Raw genomic sequence first — 26,673 nt, 5'->3', positions numbered from 1 at the left:
TATCCCAGGATTGAACTCAGAGGTGCTTAAACACTTTATAACCTCCCATCCCTCTTTTTATTTATTTATTTTTTTTATTTTGAGACTGGGTCTCACTAAGTGCTTAGGGCCTCACTAAATTACTGAAGTTGGCTTTGAGATTGTGATCCTTCTGCCCCAGAATGCCAAACTGCTGGGATTACAGACATGCACCACCATTCCTGGCTTCTATACTATCTTTTAAGAACAGTCTTTGTTTCCCCTGTGATTATTTCTGATCTACCATTAGGTTGTTCTATAAGCCTGAAGGGGTATGCTATTCCTTCTGAAACTGCTAAAGGGAAAATTTGCCTTCCTTCGGAAGCAGCAAAAATATTGTACTGACATACATTCCATTACAAACATATCTTTAGCTTTTATAAATAGAATGGTCTCTGTAGTTTCAGTGTAGCTTAAACATACTTTAAGATGTTTAAAGTATCAGAAGAGGCTGAAGATATCAGAAGATACTTTATATTTATAAAGGATGTCTTAATGGTGATCAAAGTTTGTATATGCTTATTATCAATTTGTGCTAGACCTGAGACATGCAAAACATAATCCTTGCCTAATCGAAAACCCTATCTCAAACCACAAAGAATCATCATATCTGAATTACTGATATAATGGTATTATTAATTTCAAATTGTTTGGGCATAATAGAATACAAACAAAAAGTAAGACAAGAGCAACCAAGTTCTTTGGGAAACTTCTGTCCTTGATCTTTAAGTACTTATGTAACCTAAACATGTAGTTGGTGATACAAAAATTCTCAAACCCTCAAGTTCAAAAACATTCTCTTAAAGTTCCTAAATTTCCTTTTTGTATAATTCAAAAGGCTTTTTATTTTCTCCTTCAAATTCCTGAATGCTATGACATGAATGTCATATGATGGAAAAGGGTCTCAAGATTTTTAAGTAAAATCTGTTTCTAAATCTCCTTTCAGCCAGTGATTTCAGTTGTGTTACCTAGATGTGCACTGATCCCAACCTTCACAATCCTGAGAAGATTGCACAACATCCTAATCCTAAGCATTTTGTTGCTGCATAATTTTATCTAAAATGGCAGAACCAGAGCTAAAATATTGATTTGCTTTTCTTTATCTAGTACATATCTTCCTTCAGTACAACGTGCTATTTTTTTTTAAAGTCAAGTTATCTTTAAACACCACCCAAAGTACAGACTTCAGATAACTCCCTTAGAATGTTATGAAACTCCAATAAAGGGTGAAAGCCAAAGTACTGAGAGTGCCAAAAAGAAATGAAGGCTATCACAAGAAAGCAACAAATTAGAAAGAATGCCTGGAAAAAAAAAAAAAACTTAATTGTGGTAGGTTCTCCATGTTCCGTGGGGGGTAGGGGGTGGAGAGAGAAGCAGAGTGAGGGGCAGTGACAGGGCAAAGGACGTAGAAACTGGGGAGATGGAAAGAACCCTGGAGGTTTGCCACGCTGCTCCTCATCCACAGCCTCTACATATCCTGGCCTCTCCCTGTTTTGGAAGAAAGCCACCTCTCTCCCACCTCTTTCTCCCAGTGCCCCTTTCCAAGCACGCTCGCTGTCACCCACCTCCAAGGACTGTGCCCAGGAAAATGCATTTCTTTTTGTGACGTTTCAAAAAATTCCACATAGATCTCAGCATCTTCAGGCGCTGGGGGTGCGGGCTGCTTGGGGTGAGGGACAGGTTCACCAGGAAACCGTTTCTTTGTCACCTGGGCCGGAAGACCGGGCAGGATCCTCGTCGTCCCTCTCGGTGCTCTCCAGAAATCACAAACACGACTTTCCGCAGAGGCTGTCACCAGAGCGGGAAGGGGGCGTGGACTACAGAGCAGCTGCGCTTTCTGTCGCTGCCGCCGCGCCGCCGTCGCCGCTTACTGGTCCGGAGCTCCCAGGTCCGTCGGGAAATTACTCCCGCGTGCCCTGGCCTTCTCCTCTCCCCCGGAAACGATAGCCCATTTACACTGCGTTCCGCAGTCCCTGCTCCCCTTCGGTCTTGGCCTCTGGCACCCAGAGGTCGCGCTCCGGTGCCTTATGGAGGCAAAGGTGGCTTCCTCGCTGGCCCCAGACGGCTCGTGCGTGGTGTCAGCAGAGGAGATCCAAAAGTGGATGGAGGAGGCGATGCAGATGGTGAGGAGCATGGGAGGGTGGGTGCTGCCGGTGCGAACTTTCTCCAGCCCCATCCCTATCCTGGTTTTCCAGCAAAACTCCCGGGCGCGCTGTTTCACACCATCATCTTGATGGCGCTCAAATTTTTTGGTAATCGACTGGCTTTACTCTCATAATTTTTTAAAAGTCCTTTCTCACAGTGGCTCCGGAGAAAGGGAAGGAGAAAAATACAGAAATTATTTGTGTTGGTGTCAGGGAGTAGGTGCTAATGTAGCCCTTCAGCTGTTCCTTGGTCCGCGCTGCCTCTCCTTCCTTCCCGTGGACGCACAGTCCCAAATCTACAAGTCACAGGAGTTTGTATTTGGGACCCTCAAACGTATCTAGTAGAAGCAAGAAAGTTGAAATGTTTCTGGTGGGGAACAGTTTGAAATGTGTTCCTGTACAATCAGCGTGCTTCGTTCGTTCGTTCGTTCATTCATTCATTCATTCATTCATTCATTCATTCAACGTCTACAGGACTTTCCGCTCTCCTCAGGCTTCCTTCCCTCGCCCTGTGTAGCATTGCTGATTGAGGAGGGCGAATCAGATTTGGGTATTATCCAAGCTTTACTCTTATTTGTGTGTGCCAATGAGCTTCTTAATTGGGATTAAAGTTTGTATGGTGTATATATGTACAGCCTACTAGGACACAGTCCAAGAAATGCCTCCTGAGGCAATTTCATCACTGTGTGAACATCATAGAGTGTACTTAGCATTCCTCCTACACACTGGGCTATATGGCAAGCCTGTAACTCCTAGGCTACAACCCATTTAGCATGTTACAGAACTGAATACTGTAAGTTATTGTAACACAATGGTAGGTGTTGGTGTATCTAAACATAGAAAACTTAGTAATAATGCAGTGCAAAAGATTTAAAAATTGAACACCTGTATAGGCATATGCCTTGAACAGCGCTTGCTTTGGGTGAGTCAGTGAGTGAAATAGGATATTGTTGTATACAGTGTAGACTTTACAAACATTCTACACTTAGGCTACATTTTAGAAAAATATTTTTTTTCGCCATTCAATGTGTTAACCTTAGCTTACTGTAACTTTTTAAACTTTTTGTTAAAAAAAAAAAAAACTAAGACACAAATACACTCAGTAGCCTAGGCCTACAGGAGGTCGTACCAATACCACTGTCTTCCACCTCCACATCTTGTGCCTCTGCTGTTTTACAGTTAATTTTTTTTTAAACAGGTAGGAAGAATACACTGTAATGATAAAAATGTAGTAAATACTTAAACAAGTAACATAGTAGATGATCATCATTATCAAGCTTTATGTATTTTCACCAGACCGGCAGTGCAAGTAGGGTTGTTTCCACTAGCATGACTACAAACCTATGAGTAGTATGTGGTGCAACTTTATTACAACATCTCATGGCAATCGGATTTTTTTTTTCTTGTTTTTGTACCCGAGATTGAACCCAGGCACTTAACCAGAGCCACATCCCCAGCAATTTTTATTTTTTATTTTGAGACAGAATCTAAATTGCTTAGGGCCTCACTAAGTTGCAGAGGCTGGCTTTGAAATTGCAATGCTCTTGTCACAGCCTCCCAAGTCACTAGAATTACAGGCATGTGCCACCACCACCCAGAAGCAATAGGATTTTTTTTAACTCCATTATAGTCTTGTAGACCATTGTCACATGCAGTCTATTGTTGATCAGATTTTCAGCATGTAACTATATACAAACAAACATACACATTTATATACAGATAAGTACATATCCATATATACATGCATTTGTGCACATACACAATGCATATTTCATATGCATGCATAAACATATAAATATATATGAAATGCCCTGAGCTTTTCATTTCTCTGACACTGTTGTAAAATGATCTTTTTATACATGTTTTTGACTATGTTCTATCCTTAATGATCTCTGGTCTCCTATAGTTAATTAATTCATAATTTTTGGTTTATTTCACAAGTTTATTGAGTGTGCTGTGCTTAACGCTGAGGATTCTCCACTGAAAAACTTTGCTCTATCGTTCTCTATTCTCAGAACTCTTGCTAAAATATAACCTCTCATTTTATTTTTCCTGTATTTATTCACTTTAACAACCAAATGTTTTTCAGTTTCTTCTGTAAGCTATGATGCACAGGAGCATTTATCATTTTCTTTTACTTATATAATGTTCTTTTAAATTTGCTACTAATACTTTTAAAAAAGTGATCCTTGGTTAAAAAATCGATTTTATATTATAACTCAGGAAACACATATATGCAATAATTTAAACAAAGGTTTCATAGAACAGTGCTTTCCTTCATATATACATTTTTCCTGGTATTTTTATTTTAATGCATTAAAAAAATGCTAGTCATGACCTAGTAACTTGATACTCTGACTCATTCTTTAAGCCCTCTTCTAGATTTATTTTTTCCATTAAATTTAGAGAATGCACAGCCTTCTGATACTTATGTGCAAATATACATTTCAATACTAAACTTGTAATTTTTAATAAAAAATTATTTGTCCTGAACTCCTTTTAAAAATTTCTTTTTAGTTGTAGTTGGACACAATACCTTTATTTATTTATTTATTTATTTATTTATTTATTTATTTATTTATTTTTATGTGATGCTGAGGATCGAACCTAGTGCCTCGCATGTGCTAGGTAAGGGCTCTACCACTGAGCCACAACCACAACACCCTGAACTCCTTTATGTTATTAAATTCTCCACATTGGACAGGGAATTTTCTTATGATACCAAATTTTCCTCCCAGTATAAATTAGCTTTCTATTATTATAACAAAATACCTGAAATAATTAGTTTATAAAGAGAAAAGGTTATTTTGGCTCACAGTTTTGGAGGTTCCAGTCCATGATCAATTGACTCCATTACTTTGGGGCATGTGGCAAGGCAGCACATCATAATGGGAGAGTGAGAGTCCTTGTATCAGGAGCCAAGGAACAAAAGGGAAAGACAAAGAAACAAGGGTATCACAATTCCCTTCAAGGGCAAGCCCCAAAAACCTAAAGACCTCCTATTAGGCCCCAACTCCTACAACCACACTGGAGACCAAGCCTTTAACATATGGGACACTTATCTAAACCATAGCACTACCCCAAATCATTTCAATAATACCATGCACTAGATAGTTCCTAACAGCTGGGATGAAAATACTAAAGATGCATGAAGGCTAAAATATCATAGAGTAGGTTAGTCTGCTTTCCATCACCATAAAGAATATCTGAGGTAATTGATTTATGAAGGAAAAGATTTATTTTGACTCATGGTTTTAGAGTTCAAGTTTGTGATCCTATTTTCTCCAGTGGAACTGCCCATTGGTGATAGTGGAGAGCATGTGGTGGGGCAAAACTACTCCAGCCTCAGCAAAAGCGAGGCGCTGAACAGCTCAGTGAGACCCTGTCTCTAAATAAAATACAAAATAGGGCTGAGGATGTGGCTCAGTGGTTGAGTGCCCCTGAGTTCAGTCAAAGACTTCCCACTAGGCCCCACCTTGGAAAGGTTCCATCACCTCCTGGGGTCCAACCCTTTAACACATGGGCCTTGGGGGGACATTGGATATGCACAGAATCAGCTGCATTTGTATCTTTCTATGGGTGAGAGATCCAGAGGGCAGATGATGCCTGGTGTGCTGGGAAACCATAATTTTGGTTTCCTTGGTTTATTTTCATAACTTTTCTCAAGGTGCTCATCTGCTGAACTTGCTTAGATGAAACTTTTACAGACACTATCATGAAGGTAGTTTCAGAACAGCCAAGTTCAGTCATTTGTTGAGATTTTCACTTTCGTATTAGAACTGTGTTTTCTTCCCATTCTTTCACATTGTGAGTCTCTATTTTCTTTTAAGCATCTTTTCATCAAACTGCCTCAGGGCATTTCATCCACCCACCTCTGTACTATTCTGTATCTAGACTTCTGCACTAAACACATAAGTCCTTTTGTGTGACTGTGGCAGATCACTTCATCCTCATAGCTTCACTTTCTTTTTTTTTTTTTTACATAACAGCAAAGATCTTTAATTCTGATAACATCCAACATGCTATATTATTCTAATACAGACATTATAATTCATGGAACTACTTTGTCCCTCAACTTATATTTATTCATGGCATTATGTAACAAACTGTGAGGTTGTGAGGACCAACAAATCTGGCTCAGTGTTCATCCTAGACAACTAGAGAATATATATGCTCAATAAACAATTTAATACAAAGTCAAAAAATGTGGAGGGTGTCCCATTAGTTGAACAGGCAGATTAAAGTTAGAATGGAGATTCTAAAAGTCTTCATCAAATAAACAACAAATATCTCCATTTTTAAGTAGCTACCTGCTTTTCAATTAATCATGGTCTCATAGCTTCACTTTCTACTCTGAAATGAGATGGTTGAACTCCAGAGAATTTCTGTGATCCCTATGGCCTTGACATTGTGTCTCTCAATTCACTTATAGATATCTAGGGTGTGATTACCTAGTTTACATCCTGTGTGAGGTTAAGGAGTTCCAGTTGCTATTATTATTATTATTATTATTATTATTATTATTATTACTATTATTTAACAATGTGTGTTTCTTCATGCCTTAATCAAAAGAGAAAAAGTGTTTGTCATAAATCTTGTTCTTCATCCTGAAAGAAATTTCAAATCTTAAGTTATTTTGAGAATCACTTCTAAGAGTTTGAGATTAGACCAGAAGCATAAGTACTGTCAAATCTGTAGGCAGCAGATTAGTTGTTAATTAATTTGTGGTGAGAATTTGTTTATTTGTTTTAGGATGGGAGTCTCACTATGTTGCTCAGTCTGTCCTGAAACTTGCAATCCTCCTGCTTCAGCCTCCCAAAGAGGGATTACAGGTGTGTGCCACTGGAAGTGAAAATGTCCAGTATTATATGTAATGGGGAGGATACAAGTGTCCTCATAGAATATGGATAGAATAAACATATTTCTATGGCCAATATGAATCACTAGAATGGCTGACTGAGATGAAAGGTGAACACAGGCAAGGTGAAAACAACCCAATCATTTCTGGGTCTTATTTTATTCATGTTTAAAATAAGAGCGTTACACTAGACATTTTCCTTCATTTAAAATTTTTAGTAATAAAACAACCCATAGGCCTAGGTTATAAGAAGAAAGGAAAAGCATTCTTTAGAAAACTTAAAATCTATTTTTTACAAAATGTTATCTAAAGTTAATTAGATTGCAAAAATCAGTACAGCCATACCAGTCTAACAGGTTTAATGTTTTTGGAAGGCAGCCTAGCATAACATTATTAACATCCACAAGACATCATTTGACCCAGTAATATAGTCGCTTCTGTAAATAGTGTAGAATGGTAAAAACGATTGTCATTTCAGTGTTAGACATAATAGTGAACCTAGGGAATATGTGATATTTAGCATTATACAAGCAGAATACAAATTGTTTAATACATATAAGTTTAGAGGTTTGCTGTGTTTAAACAGCTGCTCACTAGCAAACTGACCTTGACAGGTGCTTACCCTTTCAGCCTCAGTGTCCTCTTCTGTAAAAATGAGAATATAATATTGATGTCACGGGGCTATACAGATTAAAAGAGACATTGTGTAAAGTGTTTAACATAATATGCTCAATACACAGAAGCTGTCATTCTGTGAATGAAGACCAAAGGAGAATATACGAAAGTCCTTAACAGAGTCAAATTATGGGTGATTTAGAAAAAGAATTATCAGTATTTTTTATAGTAAAAATATAAAAATCTAATTGAGAAGATAGGATTAAAGAATAAAATGAAATAAAAATTAACAAAACTATCAGAGAATCAGAAGCAATAAATGGTAGTAGTTATATAATCTTCCTTTAGTCTACCACTAAAGGAAGAAAACATGAAAGAAAAATTATTGACTTTTCATTACATAAACATTCAAAACACCTACCTGTTTAAAAGATAACATGCAAAGTAACAAAGCAAATGGCAAAGAAAGGAAAATGCTACATATGTAAAAGGACAGGTTTGACAACCTTAATGAGTAATTTATAGATGCCTAGATAATATATAATTTATATTGTTTTGGTCTCTTTCTGTGTTTAGATTTTGGCCCAGTAATGCCATTTTTGTTTTTTATTTTTTCTTCCCAAATGAAAATATTTTAGTGTTTTATTTTTCTGATTATATCAATAATTCAGGGTCATAAGAGATTCAAACTATGAAAGTTTAATAAATATGTTTAATGTTTAAAATAAAGGAGATATATATATATATATATATATATATATAGTTTAACAAATTATGTAAAAATTACCTAAAAATCCTACCATCAGAAGTAGCACTTCACATTTTGGGAGCATCCTTTCATATATTGCTGTCCACATAGAAACAGCTACATGTACTTTTGCATAATGGAATTATATGTTATTTTTGAAGATTAGCAACTTTTTGTGTTTTTACAAAATATTTTTATTTTTGAATTGTCATCCTCTCAGCCCTGCACCATGGAATTTTTATTGCAATAGAGTAACTACTAAAAGTAGGACAAAGGATGTACATGTGTTTTAAAAATATACAGATATTATAGTGTTGTTTTCTAGAATAATATTGCCCAATACAGTATCTATTTAAATTTAAATTAGTTTAAGGAAAATAAAATTCAACTTCTCAGTTGTACTAGCTACATTTCCAGTATTCAGTGACCACATGTAACCACTGGCTACCACATTGGATAAGGCATTTCCATTGCTACAAAAGTTTCTTTTGGTCACCACTGTTAACAATGGTCACAATTCCATAACCAGTGTGTGAAAATGTCCTGTTTCATGTGTTGAAGGGCATTTAGGTTGGTTCCATAGTTTAGCTATTGTGAATTGAGCTTTTATAAACATTGATGTGGCTGATTTTAAGTCCTTTGGGTATAAACTGAGGAGTGCATCCTGGGTCAAATGGTGTTCCATTCCAAGTCTTCTGAAGTATCTCGGTACTACTTTCCAGAGTGATTGCACTAATTTGCAGTCTCACCAGCACGGTATGAGTGTACCTTTTCCCCACATCCTCACCAACATTATTATTGCTTGTATTCCTTTTTTTTTTTTTTTTTTTTTTTTTAGTTTTAGATGGACACAATATCTTTATTTTTTTTAATGTGGTCCCGAGAATCAAACCCAGTGCCTCACAAGTGCTAAGCGAGCTTGCTACCACTTGAGCCACGTCCCCAGCCCAATTATTGTATTCTTGATATTATAGTGTTGTTTTCTAGAATAATATTGCCCAATACAGTAGCTATTTAAGTTTAAATTAGTTCAAGGAAAATAAAATTCAACTTCTCAGTTGTACTAGCTACATTTCCAGTATTCCAGGCCAAATATTTTCTCTGATAAGCAGATGCTGATCCATAGGGGAGGAGGCGTGGTAGGGAAGAATGAAGGAACTTTGAATTATGCAGAGGGGAGTGAGAGGAGTAGTGGGGCTGTGGGGATGGGAAGGACAGAAGAATGAGGCAAACGTTATCACTCTATGCATATATATGATTACACTACAGGTGTACCATGTGCAGTCAAAGGAATTAGAAGTTATGCTCTGTTTGTATACAATGTGTCAAAATGCATCCGAGTGTCATGTATAAATAATTAGAGCAAAATAAATAAATAAATAAAATACACACAAAAAAGAAAGCGTCCTGGTTCACTCCTTCTCTACTAGACCTGGAATCATTCCTCGTTAATATTTGGTAGTGTGATAAGTGAGAAGATATATCCTGTTACTTTTGTTGTTGTTCCTAAGCCTTAAATAAGGCCATCAACTTTATTATTTTTTAATAAAACCATTTTTTCATGACAGTTTTATTTTGTAGAGCTGAGCATGTGCGAAAGGTTATCATTTTAACCATCATAGCCTGCTGAGCACAACATTCTAGAGATATGGGCTTAGAAAAATATCTGATTAAGTAACAGTGTTGTCCTCTTATGTTCCACACACAATGCTATGCGGTATATCACCTGGGCTGTGTCACTTAAGCCCCACACCAGCCTTTTGGAAATTGTTAGTGTCTTCGGCTTCAGATGGGGACATAGGAGTTGAGAAAGTTGTGATTTCCTCAAGTTGACAGGGCTGGTTAGGTGGAGCTTGGTTGGAGTCTACCCATCCATTCTGTTCTGGCCTGTGCTTCTAGTCAGTGTTGGGTTGCTCAGGGCTCAACTGCATGTTCTCTACTCTCCTTTTCTCAACTTCGTTTCCCTAACTTCCACGTTGAGCATGCTAATTGGACGTTTAGTTTCTTTTCTTCTGTGAATTGCTTAGGCATTTTTGCCCAGTTTTATTATTTTATATATATATATTATAAATCACACTGTAGGAGTTCTTTGTGTTTTATAGCTATTTCTTGGAATAATTCACAAGGAAGCAATAAACATACTATATAGGGCAGGTCTACACTTGTTTATAATGAATGAAAAATTTGAAGAAATGTAAATGTCAAACAATTGAGGATTGAGTAAATGAATCTGATATATTCATATAAAGCAATATTTTAAACCTTTAACCTCTAAAAGATCATGTGATAAAAATTATTACCCAACCAAGGGAAATGTTTACAATGCATTAAGGCAGACTGCTGCACTGTATATAAAGTGTAAATCTTTTGACTTTAAAAAAAAAAAAATCTACAAAAATAGTGTGCAGGTAACAGGAAGGAAACTGAAAAACTTGTTGCCTCAGAGTAACAGTGATTATATTTTGGGGTGATGATATTATGAATTGGTTTTGTTTTTTATTGTTTTAGCCCCCCCTCCATGTTTTCTTATATATTTTACCTTGTAGTTATAAAAAAAGAGAAAGATTTACTATATATACACAAAGAGGGGAAAGAATTGCAAATTTTCTAGAATAAATTATGTTTTATCATAGTATGCATTTTGGGGGCACTTAGGATCTAACATTGTGTTAGGCCTTGAGGAAAATTCAAAGAGAAAGCCAAAATAAACACTGATTCATTTTAATGAATGTGGCATGATTAAGTGCTCCCTGTGTGTTAGGACTTGTGCTGAGGGCTAGAGATGCAAAGGTGAGCAAGAGCACTGGATCTAGGGCTCACCTCCTAGGATTAAGCCATGCTCAGATGGAAATGTGGATAGGAACATGTCCAGGGATGTCAGGGTTTGGATATGAAATATCCCACAAAAGCTCCTGTGGTGGAGTAATTAGATTATGAGAACGTAACCTAATCACTGGTTCAATCTGTTTGATGGGTTATAATGATTTGAATGGACTACTAGGTGGTAACTGTAGGCAGGTAGGGTGTAGCTGGAGGAACTGGGTCACTGGGGGTGCTTGAGGATTATACCTTGTCCCTGACTCTTTTCTCTTCCTGCTTCCCAGCAGCCGTGAGCTGAGCAGCTTTCCTCCACCATGCCTTTCCATGATGCTCTGCCTCACGTCAGGCCCAGAGCAATCAAATCGGCTGACCATGGACTGAACCTCTGGAACATGAGCCAAAATAAACTTTTCCTCTTCTAAGTTATTCTTGTCAGGTGTTTTAGTCACAGTGATGGAAAGCTCACTAATACAAGAGATCAACATGAGAGACAGATATAAAGTACTCTCACATAATCACTGACAAGGTCTCCAGCAGTTCATTAAGACAAATTATAGAATTCCTTCTGCATTTTAAGGGAAAAAGGAGATAGAGGTTAGTGGAAAGGAAAGACTGATCAGACGAACTGTCAGAAACAAAGAAATGAAGGACTTTTTCTACTATCTTTCTAGAACAGAGCTTCCTAACCTGGGACTCACATTAGAGGGGGATCTGTGAACCCTGAAACTATCTGGGAAATTATTATGTGTATGTGCTGTCTTTTTCTATTAAGAGAATCCATACCTATCCTCAGATTCTCATAGGGGATTTTGGCTCCAATAAAAGGTTAAGAACACAGACCTAGAAGAATAGTGAAAAGATTCTCTGACTGCCTGGTGGGGAGGATGAGTGGGAGTTGGGAGGCCATGCTGAGGAATGTTAAGTTGATAGAGTGAAAACAGAACTGCTGGGAGTCATTTGCAGTAAGAGTCGTATCGTTTAACCTTCCTATGTTATGGTGCTGTACCTAAGAGTTATTCTAGCTCATTGTTTTTTCGCCCTCATTTTTTGTCCTTAGTAGGAAATACATCTTCAGAAACTTATCAAGAGTCTCAAACGCAGTCTGTTTTCTTCCTAGCCCCTCTTTTATTTTCACATCAGTTTTTGGTGGTAATGTCTTTAGAGAACATAGTCAAAACTACAACAGCTCTTCCATGCAGGAGTTTTCATTATCTATGTGGGCAATCCATGACTAGAGAGAAAAGCAAATTATACTTCAAGACAAAATGGAGACCTGTGTTCAGGCTGGAAAGAAGAGAGCTTTTGTGCTTCAATTTTGAAAGTTGATAATTTGTTAGTTTATGTAAGACCAGGATGCCATTTGAAATAGTGAACTGAGCTTTGCTTTCCCAAAAAAGGCAAGGTATGTTAAATTCAGAGCTGCTTGCACACATTTCAGATCCATTTTGCTTGAGCTCTTTTGTGTTTGTAAAGAAATGATCAGACTTGACAGAAGAGGTGGGAGGAGCACTGGAAAGTATGAGAGGGGATAGAGTAAAATGGATTTTCAGCTTAATTAAATCTGCTTTGAACTTGTCAGCAAAGAAAATATATGTGTGTGTGTTATTGGGAAACAGTTCCCTTAAACTCCTTTCCTTGGAGCCTTGTCTTATTCTCCCCATGACCCTCCTGGCTTGCCATTCTGAGTACTCATCTTCACTCCCAGCATGGCTAACTAGGCCATTCTTCATTGGTGATGGTATCTGTCCTTTTAAGATATTCTCATCCCTCCTATTTTCTAATGAGATACATTTGCTGAAAGAAAAAGAAAAAATCCACAGGAAGAAACAGAAGGCACAAGCCTAGTCTGCTGGTGGCCTGGGAGCCGAGAGAGGCTATCAGGCCAGCAACAGCCTCTGTAGCATTGTCCCTGCTCTTTTCAGTGGGCAAGACAGGTCTGGTAGGCAATGGGAACTCCCTGTCCCTCTCACCTCCCACCTGTGCACATTCCACTTAGTTTTGGATTCTCCTCTGTGTGTTTGAAATATTCATGTGGAAATACCTAGAGTCCTTCAGGGGGTATACTTACAGAAAAGCCTTACAAGTGGCCTCCATTTGATTATTCTCTTGCCAAGTGTATTTTGTAATCCTTAAACTTTCCATGTCTCACTCTTTCGCTGACTCTTCTCTCTCCTTTTATCTCTTGACCCACTCTAAACCCAAATCCTAATAAAGTAGCTTATCAATGATGTGAATAAAATTAGAGACAGTATAGTGACAGAGAACCTTGGAGCTTATCATCTGCTAGGTACCCAAAAGTTTTTGTTGAGCAGGTGAATGGGTACAGCCAAGCTGTCTGGGCTGTGGCCCCAGCTCTCTCACATGAATGAGTTATGTGATACCCCATGCCTCTCTTTCCTCATCTTCAGCATAGGGAAGATCATTGCAACTGCCTGGTGGGATTGTAAACTAAATGAATTTATTCTTATAAAGGGAACAAGATAGTCCCAGGTGAAAGTAAGCTTGAAATATTTTCAATATCTCAGCATCTGAATATTTGAGATGTAAACAGCATTACTTCTTGAGAGGTTCACTGGGAAAGTACAATTGGAAGCTAGAAATTTAACCCATAGATAAGTCACTCTTTAGACCACTGGTTTTCATTTACACCATTCCACCTAAATCACTTCTTATCACTGAGTTTGACACAGCTGACCCCCATTTCTTCTTGGCCTACTTTTTTCTGGGGTTTTCTGTTACACTGAACACTTCTGATTTCCTTCCTCCCTTAGTAGGCAACTCTTCTCAATTTCAGTTGCAAGATTCTTCTTGTTTACTTGTTTATTTATTAACTTTTCATTTGAAGTAATCATAAATGCACAGGAAATTGCCCCCCCAAAAATGTGAAGGCCAGGTGCCATTTTTACATGGAATGCTCCTAAACTTTTATTGTCTCGCTTACAGAAGAAATTGTGGGACGTGATGACATTCATTCTGCTATTGACATCCATTTATGCTATTGGGACTCTAGGGGATCATTTCTATAATTTTTGGAAAAGCAAAAAAAAAATTAAGTAGAACTTTAACATAATTCTGATGAAAGCTTTGTAAATGTTATTTCTTCTTCTTTGCAAATATATATATACTCTCTCTGATAAGGGCTGCCCCTGGCATGTTAAGATAGTGATTAGTAATCGTCCTGTGGTCCCATGTGCTTCCAGTGAGAAGAAGAAACTAGAGTCTTGGAAACTATGAAGGGAATTTATTCCCAAGTGTTCCTTAATAAGGACACACAGCAGAGAACATGGGTGCTGAATGTAGTAACAGAGCTAGATTTGAGCAGAGAGAAAGCTCAGTTGCATTTCTTTGTTCTGGTGGTTGTACATGTGCATCTTGTTTGTCCTGTATCAATTTCTCTCCTATAGCCTTCTCAAGTATTGAACGTTACATCTCAGGTTTTCTACTTTGTGTTTCAGGCCAAACAAGCCCTTGAAAATACTGAAGTTCCTGTTGGCTGCCTTATGGTCTACAACAATGAAGTTGTGGGGAAGGGAAGAAATGAAGTTAATCAAACCAAAAATGTATGTGAGTTAATTAGTGTGATTACAAATGTACAGTAGCGATGGTAGTAGCAGAGGGATCCTAGGACAATTGAGGAGAAGATGAGACTGAACATGGCCCCCGAGGTAGGCACCAGTGCTGAGGTAGTTTTTCTTTAATATGTCTCTCTTTTTAAAAATGCTTTTTTTTTCAGATTACAACAGTAATACAATGTTTTGTTTAATTTAATTTATTTATTTATTTGTTTATTTATTTATTTATTTCCATACGGGGGATTGAACTCAGGGGCACTCGACCACTGAGCCGTATTCCCAACCCTATTTTGTGTTTTATTTAGAGACAGGGTCTCACTGCGTTGCTTAGTGCCTAGCTATTGCTGAGGCTGGCTTTGAACTTGCAATCCTCCTGCCTCAGCCTCCTGAGCCGTTGGGATTATAGGCGTGTGCCACTGCGCCTGGCTTGTTTTATTTTAGAAAAACCTAATGAAGTTATAAAACCGTAGTGGATAAGATTTTCTGGTTTTCTATTTCATAGAGTTTTATGTTGACCCTTGAGTGAAACCCAAGAGTAGATTCTGTTATCTCAGTGTGTCAGCATGGAGAAACAAGTCTAGCTCCATTTTAAGCAAATCTAATATGTGAAAACTACACTTTGCAAAGGAGATCAATGTACTTCTTCATGCATTCTTCTTTTCCTTTAAGCATTTTCTTCCTAGTAAATCAGTTTATAACTTTGGAGGGAGGAATAGAAGAATTATATAAAGGAACCTATTTTTGTGTCAGATAATTCAACAGAATAAGGTCCCCAGCACCAGCTGTCTGTAACCATGTGTAGTGCATGTGCTCCAAGGGCTTGTGGTTTTCTCTTGGTTGGGTGGAAATTGCATGGTTTAAGGCTGTGCTCCTTAGACATGGTGTCACAACAGTGTCATAGTAGGTATACTTGGGAAGTGGAAGTGGAAGGGAAATACTAAAATTTATGATTATAAATCCACATGGATTCAAGGATAACTTTGATCTTTTTTTTTTAAGAGAGAGAGAGAGAGAGAGAGAATTTTTTTTAATATTTATTTTTTAGTTTTCAGTGGATACAACATCTTTGTTTGTATGTGGTGCTGAGGATCGAACCCGGGCTGCACGCATGCCAGGCGAGCACGCTACCGCTTGAGCCACATCCCCAGCCCAATAACTTTGATCTTATCATGTGATCTTGGGAGCCGGAGAACAATCTAGTGTTGGTACCCAATGCTGCTAAAGCCTTTAAAGTTCATCTATCACATGTATCAAAAATAAAAAAAGAACCTGAGATTTAGCAAAACAAGTAGAGTAGGAATCCAAATTCACAAAGAAATTGTTATGAGGATATCAAAACATCTGTGAGATAAGTAATAATCATAATACAGCAGTTAAAAATGAATTTATTGATGCTTGCCTAGGAATTCTGTTTTTTATTGTTGTTTTGGGCACTAGGGATTGAACTTGGGGGCATTTAATCACTGAGCCACATTCCCAGCTCTTTTTCAGTCCTTTTTATTTTGAGACAAGGTCTAAGTTGCTTAAAACCTCAATAAATTGCTGAGGCCAGCTTAGAACTCCTGCTCTAGCCTCCAAATTTGCTAAAATTATAGGTGTACACCACGGCGCCTGGCATGGAATTCTGTTTTAAACAGTCATTGTTATCTCCCAATTTGTGTTCTGTAGTTTGGTATGATATCTTTATCATGAGAATTTTGAATGACCTGACAATATCCATCTAATCCCATCTAGATCCATCTAATCTATTCCATAACCTGGATTTTATCTATATCTAAAAATTAAGCAAGGTCTATTCTGGTATCACGTGTTATATAGATTACCCTAATATGCACAGAAAGACTTTGGACCCTAAATGAGGAGACCTAAATTCTACTTTTGTTCTGATACTACCACCACCCCATCAACACCACCAGCTCCTCTCCCTATGCCTTTAATACACGCTAACATAGCTTAACTTACATTTCTAGAAGGAGTTGACAGAGATGATTCAGTGCAATAATTATTTATCAGGAGCTCTGGGGAGATATGATTCAGAAATTCTGAACCTGAGTTTTAAAGAGAACCTACAATGGGGAGACATTTTTTTAACCTTTCCAGGAGTTTCAGTATGATGTCAAGATTGGCAGTCTTTTTTCTAAGTAACTTCCGTGTGAGTTTCTGATTCTATAATTTACCCACATATCTCCCCTGGCCAGCTTTGCTCCCATCAGCCTCTGGCTTCCATGGCATCTTGGTCACAGTGCCAGCACTTCTCACACCATGCCTTAGATCATAGCACCTTTCAATTGGCCTCATCCAATTTTATGCTCATTGAGGGCAGTGATTTTTTTTTTATCCTATGCAGAATTTATTTAGGACTGTGCTTTGTATATATTTAGCACTCAGTGTAAATTATTGATAAATGCTATTGTAATGGATATTATAAATAAGTATTTTATAGAGGATCTATGATCTACATTAAGCTATTTAATAAGGGGAGAAGAAAAGGGAAAGAAACCTAGCCAAGAACATATATGCAACACTGTGTTTCATGTAATTCAGCTATTACATGCATTATGAGGTGTGTAGGGGTAGATATCAGTGCACCCCATTTTACACATGGGGAAACCAAGGCTTAAAGAAATTAGTTAATTTTCCCAAGACTACATAATTAGTATCATCACTGTCAGGATTCAAATTTAAATGCAGTCAATTCCACATGCTGTGTGATTTCTCCTGTAGTGTGCTGTCTCCCTTGAGGTATCTGAGATTCATACCAAATCTCTGTTTCTCTCCAGCCTGCCGGTATATAAAATCTCATTCCCCAAAATGTAAATGATGACATTCCAGTAAGCTAAATATAGATTTGCTTAGAGTGAGGTCAGTGACAGCCTTGAGAATATATTTGAAACTGGAACTCAAGCTTATAAAAATTGTAAGCTTCCCCTAAAATATTCAGAAGCCATAGATGTCTTTTTTTTTCTTTTTGAGACTTCTCTCTGGCATTTTAATTGCAAGTGTCCCCTAAGGGACTTAGGAAGTTAACTAAATACAGCAGGATTTGTTCAGCATCTTAGATGAGGGGGTCTTCTGCTGGTGAGGCTATGATACATAAACTGGGGAGGATGTCCTAGAAACACATTCATTAAAATGGCAGAAATGATGGGCATCTATTTTTGTAGTTAAATTTTGTATATTTGTAGAATATCTATTATATGAAGCAAATGATATTGTGTAAACATCTCTTTCTTTTAAGGCTACTCGACATGCAGAGATGGTGGCCATTGATCAGGTCCTGGATTGGTGTCATCAGAGTGGCCAGAGTCCTTCTACTGTGTTTGAACACACTGTGCTATATGTCACTGTGGAGCCGTGCATTATGTGCGCAGCTGCTCTCCGCCTGATGAGTATCCTTTGACTTCATAGGACTGTGTCTTATACCCGTCCCCTATCAGAAAGTGACCAAACACAAAACCTGTTTTCTTCCTTCTTTTTTGACCCTGGGGATTCAACTCAGGGCCTTACTGCACATGCTAGTCACACATTATCACTGAGCCACACCCTGGCCCTCTGTTTTCTAACATAAGAAAACAAACTTATAAAGCACATCGTAAAACATTGTGTATCTTGGCAAAAAAAGGGAAAGTTTAAAATAAAATTACCTATTTCTTTTTGTATCAATACATGTAGAACTCTTGAACAAATAAGCTAGAAAGGAAGAGCTGGAGGGCTGGGGATGTGGCTCAAGGAGTAGCACGCTCGCCTGACATGCGTGAGGCACTGGGTTCGATTCTCAGCACCACATAAAAATAAAATAAAGATATTGTGTCCACCTAAAGCTAACAAATAAATATTAAAGAAAGAAAACTAAGGATAAATAGTAAATTAAGTTAAAGTAAGTTATAGGAGAAGTTAGGAAAAATATGCACCAAAGTTTAAGCTTGGATAATGGTTTAAATTTTTTCTTTCTTCGTTTATCTGTCTTTTTTTTTTCAATAAGAAAATTTAAGCCAAAAATAAATAAGTTAAAAAATCATTTGTGATACTATAATTACCTGCAAATGGTAAATTATTTACATTATAATTCTGGGTTGTGTCTTGCTTAGAGTAAACAATATAAATACTGGGTGTAGTCAGCCTAAAGATCTTTTCAAAAATTATATGAAAATAAAGAAACTTAGTTTCACACTGGTATTTTCATGTACTTTTTAAACTATATATGTTGAATAATTTTATCACTTTAAAAATAATACAGAGGTTTATATTGGGGCACGGGGTATATTTTACTTAGGGACAGAAGCAGAAGCAATCTGTTATTTTTAAAAGGTAAAAATCCCCAGATTGAATTTCAGCCTCTTTTCTGGCTCCAATTCTCTCATGTTTCTGGAAAAGCGGTTTAGGAAAAAGCAGAGAGTGCGCTAAACTAAAAGCTGAGCAACTGCACCATCGGTTTCCATTCTGTAGCAATTGTTAAATATCACTCTCTAAATACTTTAAACCTCTTTCTTTTGTGTAGCTGGATTGTGTCGTGTTTAGGACTGACCCTAGCTTAACTGTCTTGCAGAGAGCAGACTGAGCTTTCTTTCCACCCCCATTTTGCCACAGTACTTCCTGTACTATGTATAACCTTAATTCTGTCTTATAAATCCCACTGGTCGTCTATGGCTGTCAGAATGAACGATTTGGTGGTTGTGGCTCTGTCCTGAACATTGCCTCTGCAGACTTACCAAATACAGGGAGGCCTTTTCAGGTAATATGATCTGCTTATGCTTCTTCTTTCTCTGATTGCATTCATCTCGCTTATAGTGTGTGGTTGGTGTTCCAAGAAGCCATGTCAGAATCAGACAGGATCTTGGGACCCCGAGGGTGGGCTCCTTTAGACCCCAATGGAGGACAACAGGTAAGTTTCTTGTCAGTGTCCCCTCTCTTCACTCACAGCTTCTCCTAACCTTCCCCTGGTTCCTGACAAGCTTCACCACAACAGGTAGATTAAGGAGCTGCTGCCAGAGCTTTCACTCACTGAATATTACCTGCTCCAGGATGGACCAACTCTGGGGAGGCTTAGCCTGTGTCCATGTCAGTAGGTAATATTTTAAGTGAACACAATATTCTTGCATAAATCCAATCATTTTGCTTGATCACCACTTACCTACTAGCAATCACTGTAATTTTATTTTCCCCTGACCTTCTTAATGTTGAAATTTCTTCCAGATCCAAGAATCCACATCTTTCATTTCTTAGAAATTCTGCTTTCTTTGTGCTCTTGCCACATCTTCCACATTTTTATGGTTAAGAGTGTAAGCATTAGGAATTTATATGCATCCCAGACCAGACTCTGACATGAATTGTTGTTCTCTCCAAGATGTAAGGTTAACCCCAAAGTATTGTATTTTCAAAAGAAAAGGATTTAACAAATGGTGAACCTTGGACAGTTCACTTTAAACCCTTGGGTATTCTTAGATAAGGATCTATGAAGGGCTAAATTTGGCTGCATCCCACTGAGAACAAGTTTTGTAGAACATTCTGTCTGAATTTGCCCAGCTGGACATTAGCTTTCTTAACAACTGCTATACATTTGAGAATAGATGCCTTTAACATCACATTGAAAGAAACTGTAATGGGATGATGGAAAGTGAACAGTACAATTTCCCTGATCATTAAAGACATCAGCAAAGTCATTGGATTTTTTTTCCATCACTTCTATGAGTAGCTGAAACTTTAATTGCATAACTCTTTGCAAATGGATTGCTGACTCTGTACAGTACTTCTTTTGGGGAATGATCTAAAGAATTTCTCAGAGGTTTTGGGCAGAACAAAGATGAGCCCCAGGATATCAGACATGGATGGAACATTTCTCTCTGAGACGTCATCAATGTGAGGCCACAACCATAGTCCTTTTTCCCTGATATCTCTGCACAGAGTCAGAGAACCTAAAGTCTGGCTGAACCTAAAAAACATTCATTTGCAGTTTGTACACCAACTACATGAGCTCAATTAAAACTGAATGGCCACAGCTTGAAGCCATGTATCTAGGTTTGATGCTCAAGTATGAGTTTTAAAAGTGTTTTGAGATTCTAAAGAAACATGGATGCCCTAGCTTTCTGGATTCTGTATTTTCTTGCTTTCTTTGGCTGGATTCAGCAGGCAGAGGATGACAGGAAAGTAGGCTCTCTTTTCTTATTGTAGAATTATATATTCTATAAGCAGCAGAAAAGTTCATAGAAAAGACCAACAGAACTGTTCTTTTCAAAGAAGATGTCAATTCATTTATAATACCTGCTCTGTCTTAAAGATTTTTTTATTTTATTCATAATGTGTGCTTTTTACTAAAGCCACAAATCTGTAGCTACAATGGATACTTGCCAATACTATCTTGATATCTTAGCACAACACAATTTCCTTCTCCACCTGTAATCCCAAGAGCCTTTTCCCTGCCTGCATATCTGAATCACCTGGAGGGCTTTGGTGCTCAGTCTTTGCCCTTAAACCAACTGAATGAGAAGGCAGGGCATGAGCACTGCTGTGTTTGAAGGGGCCTCCCAAATGATTCTACTAAGCAGCTGGGATTGAGAACCATTGCTCCAATTCCATGGGAGAGGAGAGGGCTTTGCATGTGCACTAGGGTGCTGCTCTCCAGAGCAAAGGTAGGAGTCCTGGGGTACCAGCTCCTATACACAGAAAGCCCAGGACACCTGTGCAGAGACCAAGCAACAGTGGTTAGAATAATAATATACAAAGGAAGAGAAGATGCCTGAGGCAGGTGTGGAAAGAAGGTGTGGAAGAGAAGATGCTAAGATGAGTTAAGGAGGTGGAAAGAAGACCAGGGTTTTGGTATGTAGGGGCCCTTAGAATATCTGAGCAGCAGCGTCAGTGGAGTCGAGAACATAAGCCAGTGATGGTGAGGTTGACAAGGAAATGAGAGTGAGAGGGAAATCTAGAATGTTCTGGGGCAGAAGCAGGACATTTGCTCTGAGGAGACAGGTGAATTGACAGTTGTGGTTATCATGGGGAGGGTGTGTGGGGGCTTTGTGTGGTCTGGGCCTAGCTCCTCCTGATGCAGACACAAGTACACATTCCAAGGAGAAGTTCATTAAAAATAAGAGCAGACTAGGCTGGGGTTATGGCTCAGTGGTAATGAGCTTGCCTAGGATGTATGAGGCACTGGGTTCGAGTCTCAGCACCACATATAAATAAATAAAATAAAGGTCCATCAACAACTCAAAAATATTAAAAAAAAAAAAAAAAAAAGAGCAGAACTGGGAGAACAGTAGGACCTTATTTTACACCAGTCTTTGTACCCCAGACTCAGGAACCATTGGGACATGGTCTCAGATATGACCTCTAGCCTAAAGACAGGAAGAAAGACCATGATCTGGAGGACCCCCCCTACCCATGAGGCCAAATAGCATCATTAAACCGTCATGTTTTAAAGACCATCTAAAAATAATGGGGTGTCAGTGGAGGTGGATGGTGCCAACTGGGGTTGTGCTGGGGATGTGCTTGTGGGGCACAGTACACCCAAGGTTTAATGTCTTAAGAAATGCTTTCCATGGTGTCATCAGCATAATAGGAATTCCCTTGATCTGCTTTCAACCCCAAGTCGCAGTTCTCATTAAGAATGTCAGCAGTCTGGTCCTTGGGTGGACAGAGTCTTCCTTCTGATGGCTTCCAGGTGTTCAGTTCCTATCAGACTCTTCCTCAATCACAGCAAGGCCCTTCTCTTCGGAATATGTGCCCTAGCTACAGACAGGAGTGTCATTAGGGATGCTCTGCACCACTGGCTAATGGCCATCTCAGTGTCTGTCTCTCTCTATCTCTGTCTCTCTCTCTCTCTTTCTGTCTCCTGACAAATCTTTGCAAAGCCAGCCTCTGGGTTGGGAACAGCTCCCTCCTGCTTGGGGGTAGTTGTGGGACCCTGACATATCCCTGTGGCCCCCAGAGCCTGGGCCTTGGCCACCTTGGGGCCCATGCCTGGCTGCCTGTGGCCTGCTACCCTGAATGCTGCTTGACTATGTGTTGTGCAGGCCTAGTTGTCAGCCCAAGGATATGTCCACTTCTTTAAATATCCTTCAAGTTTTTCACCTTCTCCTTATAATATTACCTATAATATCACTCCCTACTAGTATCACAACTTCTTATTTATTCTTTCACATGCTTTGATTTCCCCTCTCCAGTTAGGTCCCAAAGATAGAACAAACACTTTTTTAAAATCCTCTATAGCAAAAACTGACAAACTTTTTATATAAAGGGCAGATAGTATATATTTTAGCCTTTATGAGCCACAGTATCTCTGTTGCAGAGCATTTTTTTTTAACAAATCTTTCAAAATTTATAAACCATTCTTAGCGCACCACTCTTGGCTGTGAACTGAATTTAGTCCACCAAGTATAGGTGGCCAACTCCAGTTCTGTAGCATCAAACACTTAATGAGCCACACCAATAATAATATAACAGCAGATAAAAATAGTTAATACTTTAAAAGCACTTGTGATACACCAGGTATTTAATAGATATTATCTCATTAAATCCTCATGACTTCTCTCTGAGCAAGTGCTGATACCTATGTTGTATATGTGAGGCATGGAGTTTAAGTACCTTATTCAAGATCACACAGCTAATATCTCCAGTAATAGTTGCTTGAGAGTGATGTTTGAAGCTAAATGTCTTTTCTTTTGTAAATATGCTTCTTTACCCATAGTAATATCCCCAAAGTGATTAATATTATCTGAAATCTCTTTGCCTGTGTATGTGTTGCTGTTTTTAAGGCCTACAACACACACTCATGGGCAGGTGTTCATTTCTCACTTTTCTCATTTCCTCAGTGCATTCCTGGGTATCGGGCTGAGGAAGCAGTACAACTGCTGAAGACTTTCTACAAACAAGAAAATCCAAATGGTCAGTTTTCCCCTCTTCAAATAATGTCCCTCCCCTAAAGCAAATCAGTGTGAAGAGAGTCTTCATTTTCTTTTCTATTCTTTTTACAGCCCCCAAATCGAAAGTTCGGAAAAAGGATTGTCAAAGATCGTGAACTTGTTTTGAGAAAGACTAATCCACACAGTGACCTGCACAAAATTCCTGGCCTGAAAGCTGTTGACATTGATGAATCATATGTTTATATGTTGTTTCTCTGTGGGAAAATGGTGCCTCTCAACATTTGCTCTGTTAAGGGAACAAATTAGCACTTTTTAAAAGTCTGACAATTGTAAACAACTATTAGCTTTTCCACAAGCTGAAAGAACATTTTAAGAAGGGAGAAAAAATTAAGGTTTGAGGTTTTAGGAATTAGCAAACAGTGCATGCCCCTCAGCCACAGCATGATGCCCAGTCCAGGAAAGGGCTGGCTTTTCAGGGAAAGTGCATCCAGCCCTAGTGACCTGCTTATGTCTGAGCTAGCATGTGCCAGGCTAGGACTTGTTCTCCAGGCCTGGCCTTTCAGGGTTGGATTCCTCCCTAGGGACTGGGGCCTGGCTTTATTCTAAATTGCATATGAGTTGTATAGATATGATCATGATTATATAGTCCATAGTATAGATTTTTTTTTCTTTTATAAAGCATTTAGAGAAAATGCATACTTAAAATAAGTCCTTGAAGGTCATTTTTAAGTTATAGCATATTGCTATAATAAAGCCTTATTTATGCCTTCTTTGAAAAGGAACAGTCTTAAAAGTAAAACATAAAAGTGGAAATGAGACAATTCCTTGTTTTTGAGCAACTGTTTTGTGCCAGGGTCCTGGAACAAAAAAAAGAATTCTGCCCTTGTGGCAAAGGGAGACAGATCATAAATATAGCCAATCACATGGTTTACTGAAGGGTGATAAAATTGGGGGTAATGCTAGATAAGGGTATGGGCACACCAGTTGGTGATAGGAATGCTGGTTGCAGAATTAAATGGAAAGATCAAGTTAATCTAAAATCAAAGTTATTTTTATTTAAATATAATAAACTTTAAATTTAATATCCAAAATCTGAAACTGTAAATTCGACACAGGAAAGAGTACCCACTGCAGAAGCCCCAGGCGATCACCTCACCCACTGCAGTAAGGGTCACTGATGCCAAGTGCCACTTTGTAGAGCCTCCCTGGGAGCAATGTGCTTCTCTAGCCAGAAGGGGGCCTCACCGTTCCAGCAGAAGCCCAGTGCCAGGCCCTGGGTGGCAGTGCCTTCTCAGTGCATTTCTTCAGTGGATTCATTTCCTTGATGCAAAGCATCTGTATTTGTTGGTTCTGCCTTTGAATGATGTCTCTGACTTGTTTGTTTTGAATTACATTACAGGCTGGAATGTAATTGTGGTGGAAGTATTTTTATATCACTGAGAGTAGCAGCTAATCACAGTTACATGCTTCAGAGGATTTATAATTGCTTGGTTTTGTGCATCTGTGTTCTTACTGCATTTGGGAAGTTTCATGGAGAAGAATATGCATGATTTAAAATCTACAATAATGTACAGGCACCTTCTCTTTGATTTTACCTATTTTTAAAATTGTCTTCTCATTAAATTTTAGTGCCTTGACTAGTTTGTTCTTTTTAGCAGTTGGTCATAATTCACTTCTGGCTCCTTATGCTTTTCTGCAAGCAGACTTCATTTCATTTATTGTCTGTATACCATCTTCTTGGAGATTATTTGTAGGACAAACAACCTGGAGGGTCTTCCCTCTGTAGAGTAGCATGCAGAATCTGGCTGAGCACCTTAAGCCAATAGGTTCTTAGCAAACATTTGCTAAATTAAATTATTAGTTGAAACTTGGGGGAAAATGAATAAGGAGACTAAGATAAAAACACAAAGTCAAAAATGGTATATGGGTATATTATCCCAGAGACCGTAATTACTAAGAATCAAAACAAAACAGTAAACAGGGAAAGATAGAAAAGAGACTATACATACATATGTTCTGTTTTTGTTGTGTTTTGAAGAATGGGTAAGTAGTATTTCCAGATTCTTTAACATGGATGAACACTTTAATTTCAGTTTACCACCTTTTCAGGTCTCTCTCTGTGACTGACTCTGTCTGTGCTGAAGTTTTGGACACATGCATAGTTATATCTATTGCTTTGGTAGAAAATCAGTTAAGATGGCACATTGTACCCTGGAGGCCAGCACTCCCAGTGCTGATGCAAGACCACTGTGGGTGCCACAGACATTGCTGCTGCAGAATTCAGACAGCAATATTCATGTAGTGACCCCATATCTTGAGTACCATGTTCTCCAGTGACAGCCATTGCTTAAAATATGAATATGTCTCAGTTCAAAAGTTTGCTTTCAATTCATTGATACTGACAGTGCCTACCTAAGGGAACAGCTAAGAAACTTGCTTTGTCTATGGATGGTTCTGGAAGAAGTGGGTTACAAAAAGGTTTTAAAGTCACTTTCCTGTTTAGAGAAATTGAGGGGAATTTATTAGATCTAAGCCGCTAGAGTATCCAATGTTTGCTGGTTTTTGCAACAAACTTTGCTGAAGATGGGTGGTATGTAATGTTTTGGCAGACTTCAATCACCTTTAAAAGATCATGTTAAAATATCTTTGTGCTTTCTTGTTACTTGGCACGAGCGCTTCTTCCTGTGTTGTATTTGGAATATAATGGAGAGAAAATAGATAGCCAAAAATCCCAAGCACTATTAATTTTTCTTGTAACTGTACTTGAAAAATTGTGTATATTATGCATCATGGCCCTTTGCTCTGAATTTCTTCAGTATCTAATAGGCAAAAGATATTTCTTACGTTACCACTGTATAGTTAATGATTTCAGGAAATTTTACATTGATGTACTGTAGAGCTGGGGTTGTGGCTCAGTGATGGAGTGCTTGTCTGGCATGCATGAGGCACTGGGTTCAATTCTCAGCACCACATATAAATAAATAAAAAGGTCCATTAATATCTTAAAAAACTTTTTAAATAAAAATAAAAAATAAAATAAAAA

The 26,673-nt window shown here is 38.3% G+C and overlaps 2 protein-coding genes across 3 annotated transcripts in view; one reads left to right on the top strand and one right to left on the bottom strand.

Annotated features, from left to right (window-relative positions):
* Pex3 (peroxisomal biogenesis factor 3) overlaps window positions 1-1,872 on the bottom strand; it is a 36,893-nt gene extending 35,021 nt beyond the window's left edge. The window contains exon 1 of the mRNA XM_046450639.2: window positions 1,584-1,872. Coding sequence (XP_046306595.1) covers window positions 1,584-1,656 — 73 coding nt within the window. The 5' untranslated portion in view covers window positions 1,657-1,872. The remainder of the gene's footprint in view (window positions 1-1,583) is intronic.
* Window positions 1,873-1,971: 99 nt separating this feature from the next.
* Window positions 1,972-26,673, top strand: Adat2 (adenosine deaminase tRNA specific 2). 2 transcript variants are annotated; one of them, XM_058581729.1, is made up of 7 exons: window positions 1,972-2,141; window positions 6,915-6,994; window positions 14,659-14,763; window positions 18,014-18,164; window positions 19,401-19,507; window positions 23,580-23,652; window positions 23,742-26,673. In XM_058581729.1, the coding sequence occupies exons 3-7, from the start codon at window positions 14,704-14,706 to the stop codon at window positions 23,783-23,785; spliced, it is 435 nt and encodes a 144-aa protein (XP_058437712.1). In that variant the 5' UTR covers window positions 1,972-2,141; window positions 6,915-6,994; window positions 14,659-14,703; the 3' UTR covers window positions 23,786-26,673. The 2 variants fall into 2 exon arrangements, with proteins under 2 accessions (XP_058437712.1, XP_046306564.1); XM_046450608.2 differs by lacking the exon at window positions 6,915-6,994.

The sequence above is a fragment of the Marmota monax genome, unplaced genomic scaffold (assembly GCF_021218885.2).
Source record: "Marmota monax isolate L192 unplaced genomic scaffold, Marmota_monax_Labrador192_F-V1.1 WCK01_AAM20220418_F8-fsc00030, whole genome shotgun sequence".
Taxonomy (NCBI): Eukaryota; Metazoa; Chordata; class Mammalia; order Rodentia; family Sciuridae; genus Marmota; species Marmota monax.
The sequence above is the reverse complement of the archived record's forward strand: the minus strand, read 5'-3'. Positions and strand labels throughout refer to the sequence as shown.

Bases quoted from the DNA above. Each gene is read 5' to 3' on its own strand.
- Adat2 (XM_046450608.2), top strand. From the start codon at position 2,046: ATGGAGGCAAAGGTGGCTTCCTCGCTGGCCCCAGACGGCTCGTGCGTG. The intron at 18,165-19,400 runs GTATCCTTTGAC...ATTCTGTCTTAT, and splicing joins AGCTGCTCTCCGCCTGATGA to AAATCCCACTGGTCGTCTAT. The intron at 19,508-23,579 runs GTAATATGATCT...TCATTTCCTCAG, and splicing joins ATACAGGGAGGCCTTTTCAG to TGCATTCCTGGGTATCGGGC.